The following is an 18,840-nucleotide window of genomic DNA, read 5'->3' on the forward strand; positions in this document are numbered from 1 at the left end:
TTCTCAGGCCTGAGTTTTCTCATCTGTAGAACAGAACAATTACACGTGTCTTCCTGAGGGTGGGGCTGGAATCGGGGTCCCTGACAGCCGGAAAACCTACAGTCCACGCATGGTGTGTGTGGGAAGGCAGACGTAGTGCCTGCCAATGACGCGTCTGCTCCTAACGGGGGCTCCCCAAAATTCAACAGAACGCCAAGTCTCTCCTCCGCTTCCTAACGATGAACTTAACTCTCCAGGACTTTAAAAATAAATAGTCTCCATGCCGCCTGAGGCATCACACAATCCTAAATTCAAGGACTATGCCCTAACTTGCCATCACATGAAATCAGATCAGAAAGGCCAAGCTCTGAGGTGGAGCCTAGCGTTGGTGTGTGGACATCACTGAATGGCAAAGAAATGAGAAGACAGATGAGGCCACACAGAGAGATGCAACTTCCTGATCCTGGGGCAGTTTTCAAACTCCAATTGCACTTGAAGCTACAACTTTGACTTTTTCATTCAAGTAGGATATTGGGAGCTCCAGGACCACTTTGAATCGTCCTCTCCCTCCTGCGGATCCATGGCGTTGCTACCACCCACCGCTGCTCATTTACAGGACAGGCCATTTTTGACATGTGCAGTGTTTTCTGCTGATTCTACTGCCCCACCTTGTGCCGCGATCAATCACAATTGCGGGTGACTGAGCTTGTACCTCGACTTACCGGGCCTGGGCCAGGGGACCTGATATCACCCCCTGGGGAGGGTAGTAGGTACGGGCGTGAGTGCCCTCTGCAGCCCCCCCGAGCCTGGGGAGCGAGGTCAAGGCAGCTCCCTCTTCCTCACCCAAAATGTCACTGGCAGGGGAGGCTTGCCGGAGGAAACCGCCTTTCTCCCAACTGCCCTTTCCCCACTTCCTTATCTTACCCACTCACTCCCTGGTGCCAAGGCCACTCCTGCCACCGCCAGCGCGCATGCACCGTGGCCCGAACAATCCCCGCCCCGCTGCAACGGCTCCTGCGTTCTCTCAGAACCAATCCTAGCCCCTCTCCCTTCAATATTGCCATTTAAGGCTGCTTCACCTCCTTTCCAGCCCTGCCCTTCTTACCAGCCTATATAACCTGTAATCACCCCTGAATAAATCTCTTTGGCGCATGCTCCTACTGGATGAAGAGTGTCTTGTCCCTATCGCCGCCCTCCATACCTTGCACGCCTCCCGCCGAGGACCCGGCCACGTCCTCCGCCTCGCCCTCGCCTCCGGGAAAGAGCCCCCGCCGCCGGTACCCCTTAAGCAGCCCCGAGAGCTGAGGGCTCAGCTACCGGCCGCCCCTCCCCCTAGAAGCAGTAACCGCGACCGCAACTGGTGCCCCGTGTGAGGAACGTCTCCACACAACAGTTCGGCAGGTCGCCCGCTCGCCCGGACGCCTCTCCAGCTTCCCGTTTCCTCGCCTGCAAGGTAAGGGCCGCCTCTCCTTCGCCGCTTCCGGAGCCGTGGGAGGTTCACTGCTCCGAAGCCGCTCCTCCCTTCCCCCACGCTCTCTTCGTCCTTTTGTATGCGCACTTCTATGACCCCCGTTCCTCCTAACGCTCTCCCTCTTCCCCTCCATTACTTTGCTGTAGTTCTTTGTATCTTTATTTCCTCATTTGGCGCCGTGTGCCTCTTTGCAACCGCCCCCCCCCCCCCCGACTACTCCCGTTGCCAAAGGGCACTGCTTTCCGCTCTCGCCGTCTCCTTCGGCCTCAAGGCCAGGGTTTATCTCATTCTCTCTGCTCGGTAAACAACTCCTCCTCCTCCTCCCCGCCAGCCGGGCCGGCCCGGCTCGGGAGCAACCCCCCCTCCTCCCTCCTCAGCTATGGGTAATCGTATATCTACGTGTCAGGCACCTCAAGTTCGTGCTCTAGCGGGTCTCCTAGACACGCATCGCTACAAAGTGTCTGTTCGGCAGCTGCAAGTATACTGGGACCTCCTGCTGCCCTTTAACCCATGGCTCACCACTTGCCATCTTTGGGACCCTGTTACTTATGATCGTCTTATTGATCAAGTCACTAACGCCATGGAACATGAGAGCAAGCGCTTCCCTCCCGGCTTGCTCCCCACCTTGATAACCATCCGCTCCTGCCTTCAAGGCTCCCTCCCCCCTGATCGAGGCCCCGTTAAATCCAAGGAGGCCCTATCAACCCAGCCAACAGATTCAGATAGCGATACTAATTCAAATCATGACTCAGACACGGAGTCCTTAGTCGAGCAGATTAACAACGCGCTTGAGGTGACTCCCAAAAAGCAAAATAACACTGCGCCACGCCAAGATGGCGAACTTCCTCCTTCTTCTTCCATCGAGGGGAGGAAATGCTCCGGCGATGACATCAGCCCTAAGCTGGGCCGGAAACCGCATATGCTTTACCCCGCCCTTCCACAGGGCGGAGCTAGTCCACCATCTTATGCCTTGAACCCCGCCCTTTCACAGGGCGGGGCTGATCCACCATCTTGTGTCTTAGCCACGCCCACCGCGCCGCCATCTTGCGACGCTTGGGGCCTCCCACTCCCACCTCCCCCTTCGGCGAGCTCCCCCTCGGAGCCGCTACCGGCAGCTGCCGCCGCTCCTTCCACCCCGCCGACTAACAACCCCTGGCTACCTTCTACACCTCAAGGCAACCCTTGGGGCAACGCTCCCCCTACCCTCACTCCCGCGCCAAGCCCTCTTCAAGCGCGTCCTCCTTTCTCTCGTGCTTTTCGCTGCTTTCCTCTTAACCTTGCGCCCACCCCACAGAAACCGTATGACTGGTATCCCATTGACTCAGATACTATCAAGCAGCTTCGCAGGGCCGTCAAGGAGGACGGGTTAGGTAGCCCATACGCTTCCCAAATACTGCAGGATCTCGGCATGGACTATTGCCTCCCCCAAGACTGGGCCTCGCTTGCCCGTTCCATTCTTAACCCCGGTCAGTTTGTTGACTGGCGTGCTCACTTCCAGGCAGAAGCAGCTCAGCAAAGTGAGCAAGACGCAGCCCTTGGAGTCTATCATCCCCCTGAAGCCTATTTAGGCACGGGAGCGTTTCTAAATGCGTCTGCTTATATTAATGTCCCTGCCACCTTCTGGACTGTCCTCAGAGGCATCGCCTTACGCGCGTTTGCCAATTGCTCTGCCTGTCAACCTAATAAATTCACCAAGCTCTTCCAGGAGCCGAGTAAGCCTTTCACCACCTTTGTCTCCAGAGTCGAAGAAACCTGCGCTCAAAAGGTAAGTGATCCCCAGGCCCGATATTACATGTGCCCATCCTCAAATCCTGGAAAATCGTACTGTAATTCCCCCAACGAGTACTACTGTGCATACTGGGGGTGTGAAACATTAGCCACTAATTGGAAGCCTCCTGTTCCTGATCATTACCTTACCCTAAAGTGGGCCCCTACAGGGTGCAAACTCCCTACAGTTAACTGGCTCAGCCAAGAAAGTAAGGGATCCTGCACACATCTTAATCTTACAGTGCAGCTCCCCACTGATCCCTCCTGGTTACTCGGTCAAACTTGAGGCTTCAGAATCTATGAGAAAGGAACCGACCGAGGATCACTTATTCTTATAAAAAAGAAGGCTGTAAACCAACCAGGCCAAAATACTGCATTAAAAACACCCTCTAGCATAGGTCCCAACCAAGTCATTAACCCCCTTTTTCCACAGCCCTCCAGCCGCACTTCAAGTACAAGCAGCGCATCCGGAGGCCGCACCTCAGCTACAAACAACGCATCGCCAACCCCACCACCCCAGCTTCCTCTGCCCCCTTCTCGTTATTCCTCTCCCCTCCTCAACCTCATCCAAGCCGCCTTTGCCTCAGTAAACTCCTCCAACCCCAATTTTACCTCATCCTGCTGGCTCTGCCTCTCCACCTCTTCCTCACTATACGAGCCCGTTGCCTCCAACCTCTCCTTTTCAGAAAGCACAGAAAACAACCCCTTGGAATGCATTTGGAATACCTCTGCCGTCCCCCTGACCTTTCATTCAGTCTCCTATACGGGAAAGTGCGTCCGCCCTCGCTCCAGTAACTCTCCCGACCTCACTGCCTGTGCCAGCTACTCATCTCCCAGCAGCTCGGCAAAATTTCTCATTCCTCATAACTCCTCCCAATGGCTCTGCTCCTCTACAGGACTTACCCCCTGTCTCAGCACGAATGTCATCAATGAATATAAAGAAACTTGCCTCCTAATTGTCCTTATCCCTAGGGTCTTATACCACAGCGAAGAAGACTTCTTCCTCCGTCTGGAAAAAACTGCGGCTCCTGCCCCACTGCAAAAGCGAGAGCCCATCACCGTCCTTACAATTGCCTCCCTCCTAGGTCTTGCCGGCACTAGCACCGGAATCGCTGCACTAGCCAGTCAAGGCTCCGCCCTAACTCACCTCAAGGCGGCTGTTGACGAAGACATTCATCACTTACAAAACGCTATTTACCATCTAAAAAATTCTGTCAATTCCCTCTCTGAGGTAGTGCTCCAAAACCGCCGAGGTCTTGACCTTCTCCTCCTCAAAGAAGGAGGCCTCTGCGCCGCCCTAGGAGAAGAGTGCTGTGTTTATGCCAATTCCACAGGTCTCGTCGAGGACAGCCTGAAAAGAGTCCGAGAGGGACTGGAAAAGCGTAAAAGAGATCGTGAAGCCACCAGTTATTGGTCCAGTTTTTTCACTCCCATCCTCCCATACATCCTTCCTTTTCTTGGCCCCTTATTAATAATTATTCTAGCTCTCATCTTAGGACCCTGCCTCATCCGCAAAATTGTCCAGCTTGTAAGAAAACAAACGGATGCCATTTTTTCCTCGTTCGTGCAAATCCAGTATCAGCGACTCGCCACCTCTGACGCCCCCCACTCCAAGATGACAGCCAACCCTCCGCGACCTCAACGCCACCGGTAGACTCGCCAACCGCGAGGCCCTTCTCAATCACCTGAACATCGTTCTCACCTCGAGTTCCAGCTTCTCTGAACCCCTGAACTTTAAACCCCTCACCTTCGCCCAGCCCGCTGCAGCGAAGCCATTGTCAAGCGCCCGGGCACCACACCAACACTGAGCTCCAGCCTCGCTGAGCCACCGTCAACCCCTTTTTCCCTTCCCTGACCTCCCCCTTCCCTCACCCTTAGCGGGCCTCTCCGGTAAAGCCTCTTCCTCTAATTAGAAAAGAAAGGGGAATTGCGGGTGACTGAGCTTGTACCTCGACTTACCGGGCCTGGGCCAGGGGACCTGATATCACCCCCTGGGGAGGGTAGTAGGTACGGGCGTGAGTGCCCTCTGCAGCCCCCCCGAGCCTGGGGAGCGAGGTCAAGGCAGCTCCCTCTTCCTCACCCAAAATGCCACTGGCAGGGGAGGCTTGCCGGAGGAAACCGCCTTTCTCCCAACTGCCCTTTCCCCACTTCCTTATCTTACCCACTCACTCCCTGGTGCCAAGGCCACTCCTGCCACCGCCAGCGCGCATGCACCGTGGCCCGAACAACCCCCGCCCCGCTGCAACGGCTCCGGCGTTCTCTCAGAACCAATCCTAGCCCCTCTCCCTTCAATATTGCCATTTAAGGCTGCTTCACCTCCTTTCCAGCCCTGCCCTTCTTACCAGCCTATATAACCTGTAATCACCCCTGAATAAATCTCTTTGGCGCATGCTCCTACTGGATGAAGAGTGTCTTGTCCCTATCGCCGCCCTCCATACCTTGCACGCCTCTCGCCGAGGACCCGGCCACGTCCTCCGCCTCGCCCTCGCCTCCGGGAAAGAGCCCCCGCCGCCGGTACCCCTTAAGCAGCCCCGAGAGCTGAGGGCTCAGCTACCGGCCGCCCCTCCCCCTAGAAGCAGTAACCGCGACCGCACACAATCAAGATCTTTGATCTGTGCATGGATATAATGCAATGGAATCTGTCTCATTCTTAAGGCTTGCGGATCATGGAATGAAAATCTTAGGTGGCCGTCACAACCAAGCAAATTATATCGAGAGCAGAGGAACCCAGGTGAAGTTCTGGAGGTGCAGTGCCCTTCAAACAGGAGAATTCTGAACAGCACCACGAGGCTGGCACTATGTAATCATTGCTTTCCTACCATAAGCAAATTTAGTTGGCTTGTTTTAAAAATAAGTAATCATTTTTTAATTATTATTTTAAATCATGCCCACCCTATGTCTTCTGAGGACACAGCTTTCCCCACGCCTGCCCCTTGGGGTTCCAGCTGGAGCCCGGCTGCAGCAGAGAGAACGTGGCTGACACCCGGAGCTGGTGCTTGGACGCTTCTGGAAGGGCCTTGAGAGGTGGGTCCCACAAAGCAAGTGTGTCCTCCCCAGCACCTCTTCTCCCAACCACACCAGGGTGAACGCAAACCAGTGGAAATGTGGCTTGTAAACTAAAAAAAACCCTCCAGCTGGGTCATCAGAGCCACCCAACTTTTTCAATACAGTGAAACACCAAAAAGATGTGTCGTTTCAGGAGTCATTTTACATGGCACCATCTTGAGAGGTGTAGCGTCCCTTTATAGAAGCAAGGTGTACATGCAGCCAAAAATGTTTGTAGATGCCAGCAAGTGTGCCCCAGAAAGCATCTTGCCAGGCACCGAGGGGCCACAAATGTTCCATATTGTGCCAGTCACTGAAATGGGAAGGGTGGCCACGAGGACATGTGACGGCATGGGGCAGACTTCTAACCGAGGCAGGTGTCAGAGATTCTTGTTAGGTCTCTGCAGACAACCCACGACTAACCTCAGAGCAAGGATGTGCTCTAAGGCCTGACCAAGGACTTCCTCACCTTTTGTGTGATTTTTCCCAGTGTCATCCCACTAACATAGCCCATCTAACACCTACCACGGAGTAGATGGGGACACCAGCCCCAGCCTGTGAAACCCAGACCGGGACAGAGCAGCATTTTAATCCAGGTTTGTGCTTTACGGCAATAAACCCTGGTAAGCACAGACCTTCCTTCCAAAAACATTCAGGGTGGAAGTAAGTATAGAGGGAAGTCTGATTAATAAACAATTACCCAAAAATGGAAGTGAAATAAGATCATTCTGCATCCGTGAGATTTTATTTCTATCATTAAATCTTTCCAACCTGCTGAATTTTTTCAGTGGTATCAGTCATAGAATAATAAAAGGGTAACACAGACACTTGAATTCCTTCACATGCATGCCTGTATTTTTGTCCATTTTATTAAAAATATGAAGAATATTACCTTTTTGGAGCACATCATGCTTACGGAACTCAACCCCCGCCCCCGCCCTGGGGCCCCTTTCGGGGCTCAGGTGAGGCAGCCGCACCTCCAAGAGGCCTTCCGCACCTGCCCCCCTGCAGCGCTGCCTCCCGGGACAAGCCCGGGGCCACTTGCCTTTGACTGGGCTGCAGAGTCGCTCAGGCGCTGACTGTGAAAGCCTCGAGTTCGTTGTTCACATCGGCTTTTCCTACCAGGATCTAAGTGCTGCAAGGAAAGTTCCAGCCTTCCATGCCTTGACATGAATAAACGCTGAGTAAGGCTGTATCGAACGAACACGTTCGTTTCTTCTCTGTCCACCTTCCTGGGGAAGCCTGAGTGCCCCGTGTCACAGTGTCATGCTGATCATTCCCCCTTCCTGACCGAAACTTAGAAGTCAGTGAGAATGCCCCTCGAAACCCCCAAGCCTTTCTTTGTACCTACTTACTGGTTGAAGTTACAGTCACTTGACATTAACTACTGATACCCTTCATAGAGACTCTGGTTTTCAATAGGGTGTATTAAATATAAATAAGATAAATAATATTACATATAGTGATATATCATATTACACAGTAAATAAAAGACAAAACAAGATTTAAGACAACCTGTAACACTGTAACCGTAATCCTATAATCGGCCATTTCAGTGGCATTTTAACCTTGGGGACATCGTCTGCGCCGAGGTCGGCTCTTTGTCGAGGTCATTTATCTGCTGACTTAGTCCGAAGCCTGTCCTGGTGCCAGTGGAGGTAATGGGGACTGTGTCAGTTGGGTGCCCCTAAAGGCACTCGAGGGGCAGGGTGATGAGTGAACGTGGCCACGAGGACAGGGCCCTCCCCTCCGGGACAGCGGTGGGCGGCCTCACAGCAGGGGCAGCGGGGGCAGCAGACGGAGCCCGGCCCCCGGCAGGGTGGGCTGTGGGTGGCCCTGCCCGCGCCCGGAGCGGACAGGGTGCCCCCACTCGACAGGATCGGCTCCTCCCGCCTGGCTCTCCGGCGGCCCTGGCCATGCCCTTGTCTCTCATCTACTCGGAGCGCCTTTCCCCGTCCCCTGGCCTCTTCTTGGCCAGACTTCCCGCTAGCACCCCCAGCCTGCTCTGACCCCTCCCTTCTCTCCCTGTGCCTTTTCGTTTTTAATAATACAACCTGTGACCCGCTTGTGCTCCAGGGAGCACGCAGGCTCAGGGGTCTCCATCGTGCCCGGGTCACCCCCGGCCGGTGAGTGGGTCCAGAGGGGGGTCAGGGCTTGGCTCTCTGTGCACGAAAAAAGGTCAGGTAGGGCCAGAGCAGGAACCCTCTGGGAAGAAGATCTTTCACTAGTTCATTTAAGAGCAATCTCATAACCAAATATGGAGGCAGAAAAGTTCCCTGTTTTCTCCTGTGGAGATTCTGTTCGGCTCTCCATTTCAGTCTACTATTCTGTTTTATGTTTGCTACTCAAAGAAAGAAAAAAATGTCAAAGGTGGCAAAGATCAAAATGCCAAGTTATAAATACAAAATCAGCAATGAGGCTTTTGTTCCAATCTTGACTTTTCACTCTTCAAAACCATTTTCCCGTTCTATTTTTTATTAGAACTCCGCTAGCTCCCGAGTACAAATATAATAGACAAAGGCCTGAGGATTTTGCCCAGAACTGCAGAAGGCAGCTGAAGTTCACGCTTGGACCATCTCCAATTTGCCACCAGCACAAAACTCTTTTTCAGAGTCCTCTGGGTAGAAGCAGGTTGCAAAAAGAAAGGAACAAAACCTCCCCTTTGTCGGTGCTGTAATTCATTATGTCTGAGAATTTTTGTAGAAAGTCATTTTGGTGGTCACGTGAGTTCAATTATCTATAACACTAACTTCCTAAGTCTTTAAGTTAGGATGGTTAAAATTATACACATATTGCATCCTATACCTAAACTATTTTAATTTAGGGAAAAAATCTTGCAAAACTACTTATTTCTTCTGTTACCAGGATTCTAGAGAGTAAATTTATAATCATGAAGGGAGAAAAAAAAAATATGTTGGAAGGAAAAGGAGAGAGTAAATTCTTCTAAATAAGTAAATGAATGTTCTGTGGTTTGAAATATCAGGATGCTCCCTTATTAAGACCAAGAAAATACTTATTTCATGTTTGGGGAATATAAGAAACAGAAAATTCAGGATTTGGAAGAAGAATTTATTCTGTGAGCAAGTGTACTAAAATGTGTCACTTGGGAAGTTTATCAGTTTGCAATCAGGAAGGATTATGCATCATCAAAGAAGAAATTTTACAAAATAATACAATAGGGCTAAGACCCAAGCCTCAATTTATACAAGGGCAAAACTAGGGACTCACTCACTTTTTCAACTTCAAGAAAATGAGGGGGAAAGGACATTATGTTCTATGACAAACAAGCCATTCTTAGCTGGGAAATAAGGACACCTGCTGCTTTGTATACTCAATTTGTGCATTTTCTGTTCTTTGCTCTAAGCTAATTCTTTCATCTTACAAACAGGAGAAAATAAAAATTGAGGACACAAGAGGAATTTAATCGTGAAAGACGGTAACTACAACAATGGATTATTGTGGAACTTGGATATAAAATTGGAAGGATACTGAGCTTGTAAACACATAATATTGTTATTACTTAAAACTAAGTGTTCGGGGTGGAGGAGGCCACGTTTGGGGTGCACTGCCAACGTGAGCACACTGAAGTGAGTGCACACCTTGGCGACGTGCTCTGAGCCGATGCCCGCCCTTGTTAGGGTGCAGTTTGTGTCTAATGACCCATGATGCTCCAGGACACCAGGTGAGAGCCAAGACGAAGAACCGTTTTGTTACATCCTGCATTTATTTAAGCAAACCAAATGTAGAGAGATAGGAAATGGATGCGTTCGCCATGTTTTACAAATACAGAAAGAAGACAGAGAACAGTATCACCTGCAGGGGGTGCCTCTGAGGACGTGCCCCCACCCCAGCTGCCAGGACACGTTGGAGCCGTGGCTGACACCCACCTGCCATCTTCCTTTGACATTGTTCACGTGGTTTTAAGAGACAAACCAGCGACTGGCTTTTAAACGTGCTCGTGCCACTGGTGCTGGCAGCCTTGAAGGGTCAGCGAGGGACAGTGCTCCACAGCCAGGGCACCGGGCTCTGCATGGGGTTCCGATGCCAATGTTGCGGGGCCGGGGACACCCGCCTGGCCACGTCCACCGCAATGGCCACTGGGAACGTGAGCTAGTTTGCATAGGTTAGTCCTTTGGGCAGCACGAGGTCACTCCAGTCCACCAAGGCTCAGAGATTCACAGTGTAGAGGAAAAGACATGAATTAAAGCATTTCTACTAAAATATATTTTAATAGCTGGTGTTAACAATTTAATTTGCATAACAAAAGCCAAATTATGCCGGTAACATAGTATCATTCTGTGAGCCCCTTCGTATGAAACGAACATTGTTTCCTTCAAAACTGTATGCTCTTGAAGTTCGTAAGTTTGCAAAATAACCATAAACCGTGATTCTACCAATTTTGAAGAAAATAGAAGCCAAACTGCACAATGATATAATTTTGCATTTTTATCACAGGTCAAAGACCAACAGCTCCAGATCGGCCCAGTAACACACTCGTTTCTAAACACTCAGCCATTTGTTGTATGGACACCAAGTGGGTAAATTGTTCTTGACAGCAACTGGGTTACAAGGAAGTATACACGATGCAAACCAGAGACCATACATCACGCACAAAAAGCCTATGGAATCCCAACAAACATACTGAAGTAGTGTAGACAGCTGGGGAGGAAACTTGCCCTGGAGATCTTCCAGGCTTAGGGTTTTGGGGTCCAAGCATCCTGCAGTGGCTAGAAGCCTCATACAAAGGCCTCACATCCTCAACCACCGACAGTTGACGGAGCTGCCTGGAGGGGCTCCTACAGAGCATGGAACCCTTCCAAAGGAGACGGTCCTTTTAGCATCCTCAACTTGGTTCACACGGCTTCTTACTTAACTAAAGTTCTCTCACCTTCGTGTCACATTACCCAAAAGAACCACAATCCAGCCACTTTCAGATTGTCAGAAGCAAATAGCTAAGGTGCGATGAGCTTATGAAGTAAATTTCATCTTGTGTAGCAAATTCAGCCTCATAACAATTTTTCTATCTATCTAACAATAGGTGTTTTAAATCCCAAACCTAAAGTTAATGTGTCTATATCTCAACTCTATATAAATCCACAAAGAGACTTTCAGAAATAGATGGAAAAAGTCAGCTTTTTCTAACGTTCTAAACCTTTAGAGGTAAAATATAATCAGCTGCCACCTTTACTAAGTCAGGAGCATCCCACTTCCCTACCACAAAAATACTAATTATGTATAATAAAATATCACTATACACTAGGCAGAAGCTCGCTTGCTTGGTTTTCGTTCCAAGGCCATAATGGATATACAAGGGTAATCAAAAAGGCACCTATTTTTTGTACATCTGTATTACAATTTTGGTATAAATTATATCTACTTTATAGAGGGGTGTGTTATTAAAGAATCACACACATTTTCTTTCATCTTTTCATTAAAAATATTCCACTGGAGATGGATGAGCCTGAAAACAAGGTGTGGCCTTGGATTTCTACCAGCTTTTAGAAAATTCTTCTTCCCAAACCCCAGAATGTCATAAAGCTCACGGGGGAGAGAACAAGGGCAGAAAGACCAGAAAAACTGGCAAAACGGCATCGTTATCGTGTTCTAGCAGGCATTTCAGTGCAACTAGTGGCAAGAGAGGGGCTGGGCTGGTCTCACCCATATTCACGCTTGCGGAAATTGTGCTTGCAGATTTCTGCACGGTCTGTCAAAGCCTGGGAGGCCACCAAGGGTGCAGGGTCTCCGGCGAGCTCTGAAAACAGATTTCAAACTGGGCTGCACTGCTCTATGTAAACAAGACCAAGAAGGCAGGACAAACTCATTTTGCCACAGGTTAGAAATAAAAGGCTTTCCTAGAGAATGAGAATCAGTAAAAACTTCTATAAAAACTTACAGCACAAGCAATATTCTATCACTATACTTTTCTCAAGAAAGATGATTTACACGCCGTTTTGTTTTTGCCGCCTCCTAAAAGTGCATCAAACTGCTCCTTGTGCTTTACTGGGCTCGAGAGCACACGTGATGTGGGAAAGCAGGTGCAGGCTCTGTCATGGGCCCTTGTGTCTCCGTCTTTACCTGACCTTTTTAAAGACTTGTTTCTAAGCTCTTCTTTAGCCATCGGTATTTTGTATGCAGAAGCGGCATGTGGAAAGTGGAAAGGGTGTTTCAGACTGTCATTTTTAAACGAGATGCTATAAAAATAGCACTCTGGTATTTTACATGTATATCTCCAATATTTCTGCTGTGATGCTTAAATTTTAGTAACAAAGTTGACACTCAGTTGAATTATAACCGCTACAGCATGTGGCAGCCTCCCGGACTCAGCCCTCTAGTCAAATTCTGATCAGATCTTAATTCCTAGAGGCTGGCAACAGAGACATCCTGCTGTGCATATATTATGTGAAGCTCAAAATATTAAGAGAATTATTCCCCAAATACGTATTTATTTTTACATTCAATGAATCTGATTTTGAAATCAGAGGATGAGAAAAAAAAATATGAAACATCACACTGCTACTTCAGGGCCATTTTCCTGATTATAATCATCATTTTAAGTACATTTCCTCTGAGCTTCCTATAAATGTGCTATTTATCAAAAATTGTTCCTGGCTTATGTTTTGTCTGAAAATTTAATCAACTACTCTTCTTTATAACAACAAGAACAAAATGATCTGTCTGGGTGAAATGTAAATATTTGCTTAACGATATAATAAAAATTGAACAAGCTTATGGTCCTCAGTTTCAGTGCACAGATTTAATGCACAGGTTTTCCAAGGATATTGCAAGCTCAGGTTGTCTTTAAAGATTTGTGTACAAGACATCAAAACAGATAGGGGGTTTGATCATTTACTTGTGACTGGTGATTTCAGTGTTAAAACATCAGTCAAGCTGGTCATTTGGTAACCTGTAAAACCCCCTCAAAAAAAATCCCTATTTATTTGAGTGAATCATTCTCCCTTTGATTTGTATGCCAGTGTCAGATACAGCATGAATGTAATAAAGCTTATTTGCTCTTTTAGGCTAATAAAATGAATCTACAGTTTTTCAAAAGTATAAGGTAACTCCTCAAAGGTGTCTCTAAATCAATAAACTTTTGCCTTTTGGCCTAATAAACATTTCAATGAGAGATAATTTATACAGTGTTCTTTATGGTTCCTTGAGTGTCTCACGTAACGCAGCATCCCCAGGACCCAGGCATCTTCCTACAGCTTTGTAACCATCCTTTTCCAGCGGCATCACAACTAGAGTCGGACCCTGCAGGAAACTGCACGATCAGAAAAACGCCGAGGGGCCCGCGGCTGCCAGTGCCCGCCAGCCTTGCCCACGGGGGCTGTGCTCACAGCCGAGGGTCCGCGGGGTCCTGCAAGGTCACTTGTCTGAAAATCAACTTGACAACAGTTTCCTTCCTCGTGAGCCACCTCCTGGGCCTGCACTGGAGATCTCCAATGAAGCTCCAGCCCCACTCCCTGAATTTGATTTAGAAAATAAAACCCAGAGTGTGGAAAGGAACTCTTTTGATTAACCGATTTCACTGGCTGGATTTCCACTCCAAAAATCTGCAGGCTATTTCCCCAAATCAGAAACCGGGTCACTTTTCTCTGTGTGGAGTTTGTAACTTTTTGTTTGCTGTTCTTTTCCAGCATACGTCCTATTCCATTTTTTTCCACTGGCTCCTGCTAAGTTTTCTTTACTTTTAAAGCAACAGTGGAATTAATTTAATGAAAGCTGCTTGATAAATACCTAAATCACTGACATGATAAATATCTATATCCTAAGGTGTAACTCCTTCAAAACTAGAGTATGATGCAGCAGGAGCAACTTTTCGAAATAGTTTTTTTCTGATGAGCAGCCAACTAGAGGGAAGGGTTTTAGATATCGGCTACACGTTTTGCTTTACCAGCAGGAATGGGCTGTGCAGCTAGTTATGTCACAGAAGGTGGACCCCACATGACATGCAACAGGGTAAAGCTTCCCGGGAAATAAAGACATGATGTTAACGTGTGCCCTTTGCAGAGTGGCTGTGAAGTCATTTGGTCCTGACCGTCTGTGGAACCAAGGAGAGCCTGGGGTTCACAGCATGTGAAGGGAGAGTAGGATTTGCCTGGTACAAATAAGAGAGAACTTGACCCAAGTGAGCCTGGAGAACTAGGACGTTTCTTTGTTGAATAGAGGTTTCTCGGTCCCTAAGGCCACCAGTCAAAAACGTCAAATTCACCAGACCTTCACTCTGCTACTGCTTGTGTTTGTTACTCCCTGGCAATTTTCCCTTGAACTGGAAATTGCCCGGTGCCTCCAAAGCAACACCATTATAAGATTATTGGCTGCGTTACTGAATTAAAGGCATTGGGTTCCAGTGATTCCAAAAGTGACAGCTAAGAAGTTTCATTTACTTTAAGGGACCATCAGCATCTCTATTAAAGTTTACAAAAACACACCTCCCAGAAGGGCTGAGCAGCCGGAGGGAACGTTAGCTCGGCCAGCAGCGCCCGGTGTAGCTCTTCTGTTTATGGGAATCACTGGAAATGCCGCCAATCACTGGAAATGCCACCCCTCCTCCCATCTAATCGCAAAGCAAGCAGAGATAGCCACGATCAACTACCGAACCGCCCCAAAGCACCCTCCATCCTTAAAAACACTGGGCTCGGAGCGTGCAGGGTGGCGCCGACGGGGCTAGTTCACGGACTCGATGTAGTTGGCCGGGAGCATGCCGGACTTGCCCGTCCTCTGCACCGTGCCGTACATCCAGCCGTCGTCGATGGGCTGCACATTGACGATGTAGTCGCCATCCCGGAAGGAGACCTCGTCTTCGTCCTGGGCGCTGTAGTCGTACATGGCTCGGTACGTCCGCTGGGAGGGGAGAGAAGGGGTGGCAGGTGAGAACCAAAACGGGGGACCCCGAATCCCGATCATGAGGAACCCCCCTCTGTGCGGTCGCAAGAGCCAGGGCCCGGCCTCGGGTTACATCGGCCTCAAGCTTACTTGTTGTGGTGGGTTCAACTGGGCCCCCCAGAAAGGTAGCTGAGGCCCTATGCGGGACACTGATTACGTGCTTCAACTTGGCGGGCCTGGGCTGGGGGACCTGATCAGCCCCTGGGGAGGGTGGTGGGCACGGGCGACAGCACCCTCCGCAGCCCCCCGGGCCTGGGAAAGTGAGGCCGGAGGCAGGCCCCATTTCCTCACCCAAAATAACACTGTTAGGGGAAGCTTGCCGGAGGGAACCGCCTTTTCCCCACCCCCTTATCTTGCCCGGACACTCCCCGTTGCCAGTGCAACTCCCATTACCACCAGTGCGCATACATTGTTGCCAGACACCGTTACCGGAGCAACTCTCGCCCCTTTTCAATCAACCTCCGCGCCCTCTCAGAACCAATCCAAGCCTTTAACCTCTACAGCTACCCCGCCCTCTAAACGCCCGATATAAGCTTGTACTCTCCCCTAATAAACTCTCTTGGCTTCTTCACCCTAAAAGAACCATGTCCCGCCTGTTCCTTTCTCGCCGCCCTCCATACTTTGCACGCCACCCCGCCGGGGACCTGGCCAAGTCCCCCGCCTCGCCCTCGCCTCCGGGAAAGAGCCCCCGCCGCCGGTACCCTCCGAGCAATCCTGGGAGCCTAGGATTTAGCAACCGGCCGCCACCCCCCCCCCAGACGAATTAACTGCGACCGCAGCCCTAACCCCCAGATCTGGGGACGTGGCCCTATCTGGGAACAGCCCCTTGCAGGTAGAAGTAGTTAAGATGGAGTTGGGTGGCCTGAATCCGGGACGGCCAGTGTCCCTGCGAGAAGGGAGGAGACACCAGACAGACCCTGGGAGAGACGACAGCCACATGGCCGCGGAGGCAGTGGCCGGAGCTCTGCAGCCTCCGCCACCCGGTGAGGAAAAGGAGGGTCGTGCCCACCGTGCTTTGAGGGCAGCACGCTCCTGAAGTTTGGACGTCTGGCTCCTCCAGAAATGCGAGGGAGTAAACTTCTGCTGTTTCAACCTCTCCCTTTGTGGTAATTTGTCATGGTGGCCCCAGGAAGAGAATAAACTGGTCTAACAAAAGGCACAGCGATGGAGGACAAGAGCACGGGACCTGCCACCACCGCTCGCCCATCAGACGCTGAACTTGGAACAGGGAAGTGGCTCCTCCGGCTGCAGATACTTCCAGAAACCGTCAGCTGTGGAGATTCTCCCCCATCCACACTCCTTGGGGACAGGGCCTGAGCCCGTCGGGGACAGGGCCCGAGCCCGCCGGGGGCAGCCGGCCCAGCCTCCCACTCTCTGCCGCTGGCCCCGGGCCGACACTTTTACTTCTCTTCAAGGGTGATAGAAATTTTTGTATTGCCTCATAAAAATATGTAAAACAAATAAAATTTAAAAAATCCATAGTCTATTCATTTGATAGGTCTTTGTAACACAGTGGTAGAAATTCAGCCTACAAATATTCTGAATATTGAAGTATGGATCATGAAATCCGTATAATTTATAATGAGGAAATTTTGTAAATTGGGTTTTGCTACACTTGTTTCCATTTAAGGCTCAGAGTGGGCTCCTACTACATCAGACGATCTCAAGATCAAGTGCACGCCCGCTGGTGGGAATGGCGGAGACCCGGGGCCCTCGAGGCGCTGCAGGCCGCTGCCTGCTCGTGGAAGTCTCGGGCGTCTCACTGTGTGCAGTGGCCGAGCGAGCGCATCCAGGACGTGCAGAAGCAACGTCAGCGGGAGATGCCGAGTGTGGCCTGAGGACCCCGGGCACCACCTCCAGAGTCCACCTCCAGTGGACCAGCACCTCGAGGTCTCCCACAGAGTGGGCCAAGGGCAAGGACACGCTGTGGCTGCAACACGTGGCCTCGCGGACGTTCAATGAACCTTCAGATTCGCTGTCAGGCCGGCCACCGCGGCCTTGTGCACTCCGGGTCTCTGAGAAGGTCACAAATGGCTAAAGTGATCAAGAAGTAACAACCCGGATAGCCATCCTGGTGGACACTTCACATTTTTTATTGTCTTATGTTTCCAAATAATGTTCATTAACGTCTTTCTGTTGGTTTGGAGCTATGTGCCCCAGATAAACAAGTTCCTAAGCTTAATCCACTCCTGTGGGTGTGGACCCACTGGAAGTAGGTCCTTTGGTGAGGTGACTTCAGTTAAGGTGTGCCCACCCAGTCAGGATGGGTCTTAATCCTCTTACCGGAGTCCTTTCTAAATGGAATGAAGTTCAGGTGGAGAGATAGAAAGCCACAGAGAGCAAGAGGCTGAACATCAATGGAACCCAGAGGAGAAGGGGGAGGCCCAGAGAGGCCGCCATATGCATTTCCATGTGACAAGCCAAGGACCAAGGATGGCCAGCAGCCAGCCCCAGAACAACACAGTCTTCCGGGAGAAAGCATCGCCTTGATGATGCCTTGGTCTGGATTTTTCCTAACCTCAAAACCATAAGCCACTCAATTCCCATCGTTTAAGCCAACCCATTGCACGGTACTTGCTTGAGCAGCCAAGGAAACTAAAACAGCCTTCCTTTCTCCAAGGTTCACTGTGATGTTTTTTGCTTCCTTCAAAAGGGTTGTAAATGGCAACACATTGTCATTTATCGTCATATGAAAATGTACACTCTCCAACCCACGTGCATTTGTTTTGGAGGTAAAGCGGAGAGACCGGATAGGAGGCATTTCAAAGGGACACTTACTAGATTTGGTGAGTGCTGCATCGGCCTCATGGACACCATGCTGGCGGGGTGCATGTACCCGTAGCCTGGGGAGTGGCTCTGCTGGTAGGCTCCCGGGAGGACAGGGGCTGCACAGGGCAGAAAAACACACAGGCTCTTACTGCAACCGCAGAACACCCCTCCCCAGCCCTTGCAGGATGCCGTGCTCTGCTCGATGCTTCAGAAACAAAATGCCACATTCAGTGTTGTGTGCGATTTGGGTAGTGGTGTAATAAGCAACCTCTGGGTTAGCACACATTTCAGTCGCTAGAACTCACACGGGGAATCGGTTTAGTACGGTTAAAAACAGACTTTAAATATTTTTATTAGTCTATGGCTGATGTTATAGTAAAACAACAAATACAAAACAAAAATTGCCATAATCTCTTAAAATCATGTTTCACTTGACCATGGGATCTTCAGGATGTTTCCCAAACTAAAAATAAGAAATTTAAAGGAATTTAATTGGAAGACCAAACCAACAACAGACTATGAAGCATTTCACAGCTTACTTCTCGCATAACAGGATACTCTCAATGTTTCAAGACCTACAGCCGAAGGAAGGGTACCGGTACAGAGATGGTGATGAACGTAACATACGATTAGCAACATATGTTTGTTTAGCAGTTGATAAAAATCCTATGCCCTTAAAAGAAAACATTATGAATTCTCCATTTTATTTTTACTATAAATCAAGTGTGAATAAGTCAGCTAAATATATTACAAAAGCCTGAGAAATCACACCACTTAGAGAAGTTCGTGAATGTTACCCTTCTTTTTAGTGTCCACTCAGCTAGTGCTGCTCTCACCACTAATTGTGGCGTTCAAAAGATACGGTTCCTGTTTTGGAGAACACTGAATTCTAGTGAAACCAACAGGGAACCTAGATAAAA

The 18,840-nt window shown here is 49.7% G+C and overlaps 1 protein-coding gene across 11 annotated transcripts in view; it reads right to left on the reverse strand.

The window, feature by feature from the left end:
* Positions 1-9,967: 9,967 nt before the first annotated feature.
* The window catches only part of NEBL (nebulette), a 341,590-nt gene continuing 332,717 nt past the window's right edge, over positions 9,968-18,840 (reverse strand). For all 11 annotated transcript variants that reach the window (XM_037837689.1, XM_037837685.1, XM_037837684.1 and 8 more), the window contains 2 exons: positions 17,930-18,036; positions 9,968-15,109 (listed from right to left, as the gene is read on the reverse strand). In XM_037837689.1, coding sequence (XP_037693617.1) covers positions 14,933-15,109; positions 17,930-18,036 — 284 coding nt within the window. In that variant the 3' untranslated portion in view covers positions 9,968-14,932. The remainder of the gene's footprint in view (positions 15,110-17,929; positions 18,037-18,840) is intronic.

This window comes from Choloepus didactylus, chromosome 5, assembly GCF_015220235.1.
Source record: "Choloepus didactylus isolate mChoDid1 chromosome 5, mChoDid1.pri, whole genome shotgun sequence".
NCBI classification, from domain to species: domain Eukaryota; kingdom Metazoa; phylum Chordata; class Mammalia; order Pilosa; family Megalonychidae; genus Choloepus; species Choloepus didactylus.